Source organism: Talpa europaea (genome assembly GCF_964194135.1).
Source record: "Talpa europaea genome assembly, chromosome: X".
In the NCBI taxonomy this organism is placed as follows: Eukaryota; Metazoa; Chordata; class Mammalia; order Eulipotyphla; family Talpidae; genus Talpa; species Talpa europaea.
In genome coordinates this window covers 49,706,242-49,719,441 of record NC_140081.1, presented here as the reverse complement: position 1 = coordinate 49,719,441, position 13,200 = coordinate 49,706,242, and the positions used below count along the sequence as shown (strand labels likewise).

The window sequence follows — 13,200 nt, the reverse complement described above, 5'->3', positions numbered from 1 at the left end:
TATACTACACATAAGTAGTAATCAAAACAGTATGGTATTGGAATGAAAACAGAAACATGGACCAAATGGAATAGAATTGAGAACCCAGAAAAACCCACACTTATATGGACAGTTAGTCTATGATAAAAAGAGACATGACCATACAATGAAGAAAGGAAAACCTCTACTATAAATGGTGTTGGAAATCCTGGACAGCCATATCAAAAAATGTGAAACTAAATTGTTCTTTAACTCCATACACAAAATATTAATTCAAAATTGATTAAAGACTTGGGTGGAACACCAGAGACAATAAAATACATAGAAGAAAATAGGCGACACACTCCTGGACATCAACCTCAGAGATACATTTAGGGACTCAACACCAATGGTAAGGGAAACAAAACCAAGAATATGCAAATGGGATTTTATCAAACTAAAAGGCCTTTTCACCATGAAAGAAACTACCACAAAAACTAAAAGAAAACCTATGGACTAGAAGAAGATATTAGCTGGAAGGGCTTGTACTGGGTGAAATAAACCAAAAGGAGAAAGATAAATATTGGATGGTATCATTTATATGTGGAATATAGAGAAACCAAACAAAGCATTAGACAAACTTGAAAACCAATCCATGAAAACTGACCATAATTATTTGACTTTCAGAGAAGGAAGAGCAGGAGATGGGTGAAAACAGGGAGTTGGAGGTGGGGGGGAATATGTTGGAGGACTATGGCTGCTTTGATGGTGGGAGTTCTATGGTGACTATATCTGAAGGGGGAAATCCTGTATTGTCAAAACTCTAGCAAATATGTAAAGTAATGGTACTTCAATAATAAAAATAAAATTGGCAAAAGACCAAGATGGACAGTTCTCCAAAGAAGGCATAGAGCTGGCCCAAAGGCATACAAAAAAAATGTTCAACAATTACTTAGTGACAGTGGAAACACAAATCAAAATCACAGTGAGATATCACCTCACCATTTTAAGAATGACATATCAAAAAGACTGGAAACAAATGTTGATGAAGGTATAGAGAAAAAGGAACACTTGTCCACTGTTGATGGTAATGTAAATTGGTACAGTCTCTGTGTAAATGGTATGGTGATTCCTAAAAAACTAAAAATAGAAATGCTATATGATACAGCAGTACCACTTTGAGGTATTTATCTGAAGAATATGAAAACACTGACATGAAAAGATTTATGTTCCCTGATGTTCATTGCAGCATTATTCACAATAGCCAATACATGGATTCTACCTCAATGCCTATAGACAGATGGCTAGGTAAAGAAATTGTGTTATATGTACACAATGGAATACTACTCAGCTATTAAGAAAGATGAAATAGTACTTTTTGGGACAATATGCATGGAACTTTAGGTGATTATGCTAAGTGAAATAAGTCAGAAAGTGAAAGACAATTACCAGATGGTTTCATTCATATGTGGAATGTAAATAACCAAAGAAAACAAACTTGCAAAACACAATAAAAATAACTGAGACTCTGAAAAATATGGTAGTTTCCAGAGGGGAAGGGATTGTGACAGAAGGAGGACTATATGGAGAGGGTTATGTGGTAGAGTAGTGTCTCTGGAACTTTGGTGGTAGGTGAGTGACTTGTGTACATATTGAGGCGTGAAGTTGTACTCCTGAAATTACATAGTTTTGTAGAGAAATGGTATGTCAATAAAACTTGACTTAAAAAGAAATTTAGGTAAGATTGTATCTTCTTAAGCAGTAATGAAATATGTAAATCCATTTACTTGAGTCTTTTATATTTTTCAATAAAGTTTTTTTTGGGGGGGGGAAATGGAATTAGTCAAGCAGCATTGCGCTTAAGAAAGTGCTCTCTGTGCTATTGTTAATTCTGTCACCCACTCTGCTGACCTGAGTTGAACTGGGTAGAATCAGACTAGACAGAGCCATCCTAGATGAGCCTGGAAAACCTTCTGTGGACCTGTTTGCTATAGTAGTCCCATCTCCTTGCTCCATTTCAGTCCCTAACCAGCCTATAGATAACCCATCTGTAACTGCCTCCTGATCAGTTGCCTCCTTTCCATTATGACATCTAAGACCCTTGTCAACTTCATTATCCATGTTGGACCTGATAATTGGACTGATTACTCACCTTGCTTTATCCTCACGAAGATCCTAGCATTCGTATTTCTGAGATTGCTCTGAGCTAGAATCCAGCCAACTATAATGCTCCTTTAACAACTATCTAACTTTTTTAATTGATTAGTGTTCGCTTTACTTTTCTGGGTCCCTCAGTATCTAGCAAGATGCTTTGCACATGAAACATTTTACCTGTACATTACATCATCAGTACTTATTTATTTTATAACTGGAAGTTTTTACCTTTTGACCACCTTTACCTATTTGTCCCACCACCTGCTACCACCTCCCAGCTCCCCCGCAAACACCAATCTGTCACATCTATTAACTCCCTGACTTATCCTTTCTCTATATATGCTGACTCACATGCCACATCTAAATCATTTGTCAGGTCTATACAACACATCTCTACAGTTGTATTCAAGTCTAACATCTTTCCATTCCTATTTCATCCTCCCTAATTCTAATCTTGATCTCTCACACCTAACATTAACTCCTAGCCCATCTCCCCACCACTATCTCTTCCCCTCACCCTGATCCTAATGTTCTGATATAGCATTCTCCTGTTCAAAGCCCTTCAGTGTCTTCCTGAATAAAGATGTGCATGGCCTCCATAATATAGCTCCAACTTATTTTTTCAGTCATATCTTCCTGTGTGCCTGATAGTATAGCCAAATGCTTTCTCCTCCCTGAATTCCTCCACATCTTTTCCTACCACTTAACATCATTGTATAATCAACTTCTACAAAGTGTGCTCTGCACCATGTTCTAAGCACTGTGTAAGCTGGGCCCTCTGGAATTGAAGGGCACTTCATCTTTTGAGGGTATCCTTTATAAAGAAAGAAAAAGAAATATGAGGCAATAAAGAGTAGATCAAAGTTCTTTGGGAACACATAGAAGGGAAGAAACTAATTTGGATTGGAGGTCAAGGAAAAATTAATTAGAGAAAGGAAGAAGGAAGAGAAAAGGAGGCTGTAAAGAGGGATGGGAAGGAGTAGGGGAAGGAGAGGGGGTGCAGAGGCATTCCAGACAGAAAGTGTCAAATGTAAGAGTCCTCAGAAGCAAAAACTAAACGGCCTAGCATATTAACAGAGCAAAGAGGATTAGTGTTTGGCAGGATGGAAGGAGGAGAACATAATGAAAGGACAATACAACGTGAGGAGTATTGACTAGGAAGGGTGTTGTACATGCAACGCAAAAAGAAATGTTCATGGCAAATTGTCAGGCCTTTGATTCTGAAGCAGTTGTTCAGAGGATAGACTGGAGTGGGCGAGACTGGCATTTCATAAAGTTCCTTCAGCCTGGAATGCCTTTCCTCTGTACCTCCCATCCCCGACTGCCGAAAGACTATCCTTCAAAGTCTCTCAAATATTGCTGCTACAGGATATTCCTTGCCTATCTCCCTTCCCTCTAGAAGTAGACTAACTTTTGTCCATGTGGAACTCCCATAAAAATGTTTTTGCCTCTTTCCATACATTATGCATCTATTAGAATTTGCCTACTGCTTATTTTCTCCAATAGGCTCCGAGCACCTTGAGAACAGGGATCTAGCCTCATTCCCTTGTCTTTTCCACAGCAGTGCCTGCTGTAGTACCATAATCTCAGGTGGCATCTAGTCAAATCTGTTGGACTGAATTGAGCTGGCAACTCAGAAATCAGCACTACTCAAAACCCAAAGACTGCATTGTTCTTGGCCCATAACAGAAACATGATTTACTTTCTTGCCTTGCTTTTTTTTTTTTTTCCAGTTGGAAAAGGCCAAGGACAGCTCCCAACACAAATGCTGGTTTGGGTCATCTAGACTCTGAGTTGGAGGACTAAAGGTTTTTGAGAAACAGGCTGCTGGACAGGATCTGTGAGCCCTCCTCAGGCCCCACTGAGAACAGGAGGCGGGAGGGGTACTTTTCCATTTTAATTGACCATTTCCTTGATTCAAAATACATGTCTGCCATTATAGTGTGTGATTTACCTTGATCAACAAGGAAATTTATTGTACATTATCTGAAAAGTGTTAATCAATTCTAACTCAAAATAGATTTCAAAACCCCTACAAAATTTGTTGTCCTCAGCATGCTCATTGATAGGGAAAAACTAAAGCAAACCTGTACCTGTTCAGATTGTAGCTATAAAAAATGATAATCCCTCTCCCAAATCATTTTTATAAATAGCCAAGAAATCAATAAAATTCAGGAAAATACATACCTTTAGGTTGCCTCATTTAGAGCTGAGGTATGAAAAGCCATAGGAAAAGGCTAAAGGGTTGCTCAGGGATTGGCCTTCTAATTCTATAGAACAAAGGCCCAAAGTATTGATAATAAGTTATTATCCATGATATTCAATTTTCCCTTTTGAAAAAAAATGGTAACCTAGTAGAGCCAACCTTACAAGGTGTAAAGGAGTTCCTGTTCTCCTCCTCCTGGTCACCTCCTCCTGTCCTGCCAAACACACTAATCCTCTTTGCTCTGTTAATATGCTAGGCCATTTAGTTTTGCTTCTGAGGACTCTTACATTTGACACTTTCTGTCTGGAATGCCTCTGTCGCCCTCTCTCCTTCCCCTACTCTTTCATCCTCTCCTAAGTGCAAAATGAGTTGTTACATAACCTCAGCCAGCCTAGCACCCAGTGGGTATTCATTCCCTTCTCTCCTTCCCAGCTCCTCAAGGTCCCAAACCCCTCTCCACCTCTTCTTTTGCACTTGCCCAAGTGTATTCCCCTCTATTCTCAATCCTTTAAGATCCCCTTTACATCAGAGCCATAAATCGTGGGTGTTTGATCAGATTTTTCCATTAGAGGAAATGTATGTTCTCAGGGAAATAACATCCCATAGTAAAGTTACAATGGCCCTGAAAACATCCCGTGACACAGTGTTCTTGTCCTGCCTGACAAGATTGGATAATTCCTGATACTAAAGGATAATGATCCTGATTATATTATTGGTACATTAATTTTTACTAATAGTCACTACTTGTCTGAGCAGCCATTTATTTCATTGCCTGAAAACGTGTGGAAGTACAGATCAGTAACATGGAAACTTACATTTCTACAGTGTTTTTATGACCAGATGTTAGAAGTGGTAAATGTTAGAAGTGGTAACAATTATAGAGACAGCATTTTATGTTTTAAGAAAAAGTGCTTGGTCTCTTGAGATGATTTGAGTTCCTCTCATAGATTATGTTGTTTTGTGACCTTCAGTATGACAGTTTCTCTGTGCCTTGGTTTTCCTGGTGATAAAAATGAACAATTGTAGTTCGCCTTAGGCAAAAGGGATAAGACACTAAGTTATTGAAATATACAAATAATTTTCCCCTTAGCAAGTCTCTACCAAGATGGAATTAATAGTGGGCTTAAATAGAAGTGAAATGATACCTGAGATTCTATTGAATTCCCTACTGAAGAGAGAGATGCACAGAACAATCCACAATGACAGTATAATTTCATATGATTCACCAGGTCTTCTGAACAGGCTCAGCCATTTGATCTGTTTATTCAGTTTCATCACAAGTGAACTCCCTTTGCCAAGAGATAGGGACTTTGCCATTGCTAGTCACTTGTTTCCACCTTTTAGAAATTTCTAGTCTGTCTTTCTGTATAATACAAGTAAGCATCTATCTCTCTTTTTCCTGGTATTGGTGGCTTACTGGCTACTCTCACTTTGGGTGTTATATAAAATGGTAAGAGCTATGGTATATAAATGTTAGCAGAAACCCAAGGTAATCTAACATATTTTAACTTCAATGATCGCCTAATATAGACTTACTTTATATATAAGGAAATAGGCCTAAATAGGAAAAAATATCTTCTAGATTAAAATCATGTAAAACTGCTTATTACTTCTTCTTGTCACAATACTGTGCCTACCTTTTATAATATATAAGTGTATTAGGACAAATTATTATACAATTGAGTCTTCTACTAGCTGCTTGGCCATCAGTAATCTGTACTTTTTAAAAAAAAAAAAAAGGGTGGATACTTGACTGAAGCAAAGGTCTAAGAAAGGGGATGTTGGAATAAACAGGGATTTATAGGAGTTGCAGTGACATGTGATCGATATCTCCATCTCAGGTGATCTTGTCTCCTATAATTTTGCATCTACCTACCATCCAGGTGTGAGGGCAGGAAGTGGGGGGCTAGGGTATATATTTTATACCCTAAAAATACCAGATGGTGCTGGGACCTTGTAAAAATTCACAGATCTTCTTTGTAGTCACATTTTAAAATCTTGCTGTGGACTTGGAGGAATACCTGTCAAAACCAGAGTTAAGGTCATGAAAGTCAAGAAAGCAAGGAAGGAATTCTCTACCTCTTTTATCCTTATCAGTCACAGTTTAAGGCTCAGTGAGAGAGAAAATCTGAGTGCAGTGTATATATGTCGTATGTATGAGTTGGCTTGTTTTTGAAGAGTTTCAGATCAGCCGAGTGGGGCAAAGAGAAATAAAGCCAATCTCCACTTGAAAACACCTCTTATCTCAGGTTAACCCAGACTCTACTTACAGTCCTTCCTAATCTGACTGCCATGATTAGATTAAATGTGTTACTGTTGGGAAGAAGGTGTGAAATGTGCCTATTTTCTCACATTTCGGTTTTGAATAATATGATGGCCTAGAGGGGATAGAAAGATCTAGGTATAAGTTTCCAAGCTTACTTAAATGGTAGCTGCAAACTATGAAACAAAGACAATAGTTGTAATGAAACCAATCTGGAAACAGGTAAATTCCAATGAGCCTTTTAATGTCTCTAGCTGAAATAGCCTTAATACAGAGAACGAAAACAAATGTAATAACTGATATATATTTGAAATGTGCAGGTTGGACAGCATTTGGACTTGGAATGAGACAATAAGAGTTTACATTCATGGATAACCAACAAGATAAGGCTGTTGTTGCCTCAGCCACCGGAGAAAGCACTCTGATTAATGGGGTCAAAGAAAATGGTAAGGGAATTTAATTCTAGTACATAGTCTCTCTCCCAATAGTCCTGTTATTACTATGGATTTTCAGTATCCACAAAGTTAGGGTAGGTTAAGTCTAGGATGCCTGTGAGATTGATGTTAATGCTAAACTTTAGTCTCTATCTGGGCTGGAAGGGTCTCTGGGAGGTATCTGATCCAACCCCTTTGCTCTCCAAGACTGGCTCTGTCAGTTAAATACTTAAATTCCTTAAAATTCCCAGTGAATTTGAAATCTGCTCTGAGGTGAGGCTTGGAGCTTCCAGAACCTAGGTCTGAAGAATAGAGTCAAGTCTCATAGCTCAAAACCATAAATATCCCATCTGAGCATTTTCCCACCCTCAAAGCTTTGACTTTCCAATTGATGAAGCAAGTTGAGTGTTTCCTCACCCAGAGAAGGGTTCTGTTTGTGTCTGAAGAAAAAGCTGAGCCTACAGTGAAATAAGCCAGAAAGAAAAAGAAAAATACCAGATGGTCTCACTCATCGCAGGAATTTAGAAAACCTCAATAAGGGACCAGGAAAAAGACTAATTTCAATAAAGTAAAAATCAAAATCAACAAGCAACTATAAACCAGAGACACACGAGGGTGGGGGGCAGGCAGAGGAGAAGAGGGATTAGGGTCAGAAAAAGGGAGTGGGAATTGTATGGGGAATATAACCAAAATGAAAATGCATACATTATGCAAAAATGAAAAATGATGTAAGAATTATATAAAATAAAATAATTCATAAAAAAAGAAAAAGCTGAGCCTAAAGAAGTAATGTTTTACTCACGTGATTTTTCAATATAAAATCAGGGTTGTTCTGTAACTTTATAATTTCTAATTCTTAAGGTAGAGAAGCTGAGGCTTAGCTTATATAATAAGATCAAATGCCAGAAACTTATCAAGGGAAAGAGAGTTAATGAATCTGGTCTACGACCTTTAACTTTATTCCTGTCATTTCTTTCCCTTTTCTCTAGACTCAGAGGACCAGAATGTGGCAATGAAGTCATTTGCAGCTCTAGAAGCTGCTGCACCAATCCAGTCTATGCCAGTGGTACAAAAAGAGACCCTGATGTATCCCAGGGGTCTCCTACCTCTGCCCTCTAAGAAGCCCTGTATGCAGAGCCCTCCATCTCCTTTGGGCCTGATCGAAGCACCTGAGCATGCTGCTAATAGTGCTTCAGTGAATGCCATCTCCCTCACATCTGGCATTGCCAAAGGCCTGAACACATGGTCACTGCCCAATGAGTGTGAGAAAGCTCCTTTTGCCATAATGGAGCCAGCAGGCATGTCAGCTCTAAATGGGGACTGCCTCATGCAGCCAAGCCGGACTTGCTTGGGCTGCTTCATGGAATCCAAGGATGCAGTAGATCCTGAGCCAGGAATCAGTCTGAAAGTTGGTGATCTGAATAGGGATTATGAAACCTGCGCAGTCTCTGATATAGGAATTCAGTGTATTAATGCTGCTGGAGAAAACATGAAATACGGAGAGCAGCTGCTCTCAGACCAACTCCTAGGCTTCCCCCTGCATAAATCAAGGGCAGGAGATAGACGAGAAGCTGAGAAACCTGACATCGACTTGGAGGACCCAGCTCAGAAAAGTTATTATGAGGCATTACTGTTAGATAAGTGCAATACAGAAGAGGCTTTATTGGCAAATTCCAATCAGGATTGGGGTTACTTTGAGACTTTCATTAGTGAAAGTAAGATTGAACTGCTCGACCTCTGTTCCAAGAATGAGCTGTCTGTCAACCTTTTCTCTGAAGAAGACGTGGATAACTACATGTTTGATGATGACGAGTCAACACTGGGAAGCGATGTCTGCTCCCTGAAAATTCGATATGAGTCTTTCCAGGACAATGTTCGAGACAAGACTACCCTTCTGATGCAGGAGGATGCTCAATTCAACTTTTTTCCCACTGTCTTTACTACCTGCCCCAAGCGGGAGTCCAAGAGTGGGGCCCTGAAGCAGGGCAGCGATCTTTCCCAATTCAAGGTCCCTGACATGAGCATCATCTGGGGGGAAGAAGATAAAAACTTGGACAAGAAGAAAGGAAAAGAGGAAGGACAAGAAGACAAAGGTGTAGAGAAAAAAGATGGAAAGGATAATGGAGAAAAATCTGCCTTAAATAAACCATGCAGTGGGACTGAGGTAGGGCAATTTAGGAATCCAAAGCAGGACCATCTTGCCAATTCCTTGGAGGCATCAGGGAATTTCAGTGACGACAGTTCCTTCGTTGAGGTCTCATATGATTCCATGGGGGAGATCAAGGACTGTAGCCGCTATATGGCTCGGGACACTAACTCTGGCAGCTCCTCCTCCCAGCAGAACTATGGGCTGCGAGCCAAGAGAAAAGTCAGGTACAGTGAAGATTATCTGTATGATGTTGACTCACTAGAGGGTGAAAAAGTAAGTGAGAGGAAGGAATGGCTTCCAGGTGGTTCCAAAGAGGAAGATGATGATGAATGGTGTCCTAAAAAGCGAAGAAAAGTAACCCGTAAGGAGCCCCCTGTCATTATCAAATATATCATAATCAATCGCTTTAAAGGTGAAAAGAACATGCTGGTGAAGTTGAGTAAGGTGGATGCTAGTGAGACAACAGTGAATTTGAGTGAGAATCAGCTCAACAAATATGCCAAGCTAGCCCCTTTGAAGGGCTTCTGGCAGAAGAAGAAGAAACAGAGAAATAGCAACACCGAGTCCAATAAGACACACTTATGCCAAAAGCAAAGCTTTGAGCCAGGTAGCTTTGAGGTGTCCTTCCTGCCACCTGCTCGCAAACGAAAATCTAAACTTGGCACCAGGCACAGAATTCAAAGGATCCCATCAGTGGAAACTTCAGCAAGTAGTAAGCAGATTTCATTCTGCAGTGATCAGAGGCAAGCTAGTAGTCATAAAGAAGATGGAAGCCTGAAAGATGCTTTGAAGTCAGCATCTCTGGCTACCCCTGACTGTGCAGATGGACCGCATTTAAATGATATCACAGGCCCCGACTCAGTGAAAATCAAAGCCCACGATGCAGAATTTAAGGGGCCAGAAAGGAAAGTGCTCAACAAAATCAAATTTAAGAGTGAAGCTCGGTTGAAATCCAAGAAAATCAAAGTTGGGCAAGAAAGCAAGCCTGTGGTTCAAATAAGCCCTCTCTTGGAAGACCACTCCTCCAAAGCTAATTTAAAGAATGAAGCTGTTCCTGGGACCTCAAACAGTCCTCATCTATCTGAATTTCATGAGGCAAAGGTTGCTAAGAATTCTACCTTCCTACCAACCACCTGTTCTTCTGAAATGCCGTTGTCATCTGCTAACGTTGCCACCAATATACCGGTTATCCCTGGAGGGTATCTACAGACATTGTTAGATGCTTCTGACTTGTCAAGTAATACTGGTATCTCATACTTCTCACACAATTCTCCAGAGCAAAATGAAAGCAGCCTCACTCAAACCGAAAAATCATTTGCACCTCTCCAGCCTGCCCAGGACTGCATGCTCTCCTCACCCTCTGAGTCAGAGCTACAGCAGTCACCCCATAACTTCAAAATGGAATCAAGCAACTATGAAAATGTGTGGCCCAACAAGTCTTCTTCTGAACCCCAGAAATTCATGACTGAAGTGTCAAGAGAGATATCTCCAGCCCAATCTAGTGAATTTGGAGTCTCCCAAGTAGTCTCCATGGAAAATAACCTTACCACTCCAACATACAATCCAGTCTGCCTAAACAGCGAGGGCAGTAGTTGCAACAAGGTCCTCTATGCCTCCATGCAGGATGCCCAGCTCCCATCTGATGACTCTTACCAATTGTGTCACTTTAGTAACGGAGAGGTCTGCTTTCCTTTCCAACAGGGCGCAGTCAACATGGATGATGGTCGTCTCTTTAGCTTTGATTCAATGGTCCCACTCTCCGTCAACTCCAGCAATTATTGCTCCTTAAATTTGAAGTCCTGTGAAAAGGATGGTGATGATGATATCGCTGATGACTTTCTGGCCCACTGCAGCCCCAAGCTGGTGATCCAGCAGAGCATTGATGAGATAGCACCACTGAAAGAGTCCACTGACCTGCTGGACATCTCCAACTTCACTCCTGACAAATTCCGCCACTCTTCCCTCTCAGAAATATCCCCACCTGACACCCCCAACCTTTCCCCTCAAATTGCCAGATGTGAGAGTAGCAAGGCACCAGGAATACTGAAGGGCTTCCCAGAGGGAGCCTCCGGGCCACTGAGCAGTGTGGAAAAAATCAAGTGGAACTGCAGTACCCCTTCACGACAGGTGCAACTGGATGATGGATTTACTTTGAATAACCATCATTTTCAATTTCATATGTTCAATGATGAGGATTCCGTCAGCCTGCCTCCAAAAGCCCCTTGCCTATCAACATTTAATGATCCATCCGGTCAAATGAGTACCAACAACAAAGTGTCAAAATCAAGAAAGAAAAGTTCACCCAGCAAGAGTGGAGCTATGAACCAAAGCTCCTCTCAGAAAAATGCCAGGAAAAAATCCCCCAAAGCCAATAACAAAGGGATTGAAAAGCCACCTGGGAAAACCTCCCGTCAGGCCCCTAAGTCAACAAAGAAAGGGAAATACATGGCTACAATTAATGGAGAGAAAATGCAACTTGACATTGGCCGTGGGGGTGGCCAAATCAACAGCACAGCCTCCACTGGGAAGACAGCGGCTGAATGCGTCCAACATGGTAGCTCTGTGTCTTCTGTGAAAATGCCAAGTCAGAAGGGACTTTCTGGGGACTGGACTTTCAGGAAAGAGAGCAGCCCAGGCTGGAGTGACATGAGCATGGGCACCAACACCAACAGCCTCCTGGACGATGACCAACGGGAATTTCAGGAGCCTTCCTATATCTTGTCCAACATCGCATCTGGTATGGCAGATGTGCAGAGATTCATGATGGCCTCCATAGAGCCCCTTTGGGAGCCCATGGAGCAGCATGGGGACTCCAACATGTTCTACTCCCCTGAGTCCAATAGCCTAAAATTAAAAACCCTCAAAATATTGGCTGGGACACCACAGGAGTCTAAAAAAAAGGTCAACACTGGGTCCCCAGGAACCACTAAGAATCACAGGTCCATCAAGGGTGTGAGTAAAAGCAATGGGAGAGCAGCAGTAGGTGATCCTGGCCGTGCAAGCATGCCTGTTTATAACGAGGACTCCCGCTCTGCCTTCTTTGATAAAAAATATAGTAACCTGAGCAATGTAGGCAATAACGGACCAACACACAAAAAATTATATCGTCACAAATCCAGCTCCAAGGCTCTGAGAGATGAGAAGTGTAAGGGAAAGCGCGTGGAGCGAGAACAGGTCCACAAGGATGAGGCTGGGACAGCTTCTTTTGAAAAACTGAGGTAATACTGCACCAAAATGGCTGAGATGATGCACCCTTAGCTTTCCTACTAGCTGCTAAGCCCTCAGTCCCTCACTTTTTCCCTCTTGAAAGCAGAAGTTTGCATGAAAGAAACTGTCCCATTCCCTTCTTTTCCAACTTAAACAGAAAAGAAAAAAGTGCGTGAAAATCCCTACACCTTTAAGCCACCCAAAAGCCAGGGCAATTTTATTGTGGCTCGGCTAGGGATAAGCTCTAACAAGGCTACCTTTTCTGCTATTCAGCATTAGTTTTCATATGAGAAAAAGGAAAGAAAATATGCTCTTGAATGATTTTGGGAAGGGAAGGGCTGCACAGTAAGAAAAAATTTGAACAGAATTTAAAAGTTATGTAGAGAAGAAGCCAAGATCATTTAAACAAAAAGAGCATAATTTGGAGAACAAAATCACATCATCATTTAAGAGTGTTTTCTATGCCCCCTGCCATTTGTATCTTTTTCTGCATCATACGGCATCTAGTGTGCTGTAAACAAATTTAGATGGTATGGTCCCTTTGTGGAACATACACTAAAGTTAACTAAGATGGCATAAATTGTTTGGTTTTTCTGCAGGGATTCCGACTACAGTCTCCTTAAAGCAGAAACAGCATTTTGGGTTTTACCTGTGTTTGAAGAAAAGACTCACATTTTCCAGAAAGACATTTGATGTTTGTGTTTTATTTCTTTCAAAATATGCCTTGTGGTATGTATGTTGACATGTAAGTGCTTAAAGAAAGGAATTTTAAATCATGGGTATAAGTCTTTGGAAGCAAACTTTAATCTGACATTCTATGTAAAAGACT

At 40.8% G+C, this 13,200-nt stretch overlaps 1 protein-coding gene and 1 pseudogene across 2 annotated transcripts in view; one reads left to right on the top strand and one right to left on the bottom strand.

Moving 5' to 3' along the window:
- The window catches only part of LOC311187800 (heterogeneous nuclear ribonucleoprotein A1-like 2), a 585,205-nt pseudogene that overhangs the window by 68,224 nt on the left and 503,781 nt on the right, over positions 1-13,200 (bottom strand). The window lies entirely within an intron of this gene.
- NEXMIF (neurite extension and migration factor) lies at positions 6,949-13,064 on the top strand (the record flags this gene model as incomplete). Its single annotated transcript, XM_084259140.1, has 3 exons — positions 6,949-7,027; positions 8,005-12,382; positions 12,971-13,064. The coding sequence occupies 3 exons, from the start codon at positions 6,949-6,951 to the stop codon at positions 13,062-13,064; spliced, it is 4,551 nt and encodes a 1,516-aa protein (XP_084115266.1).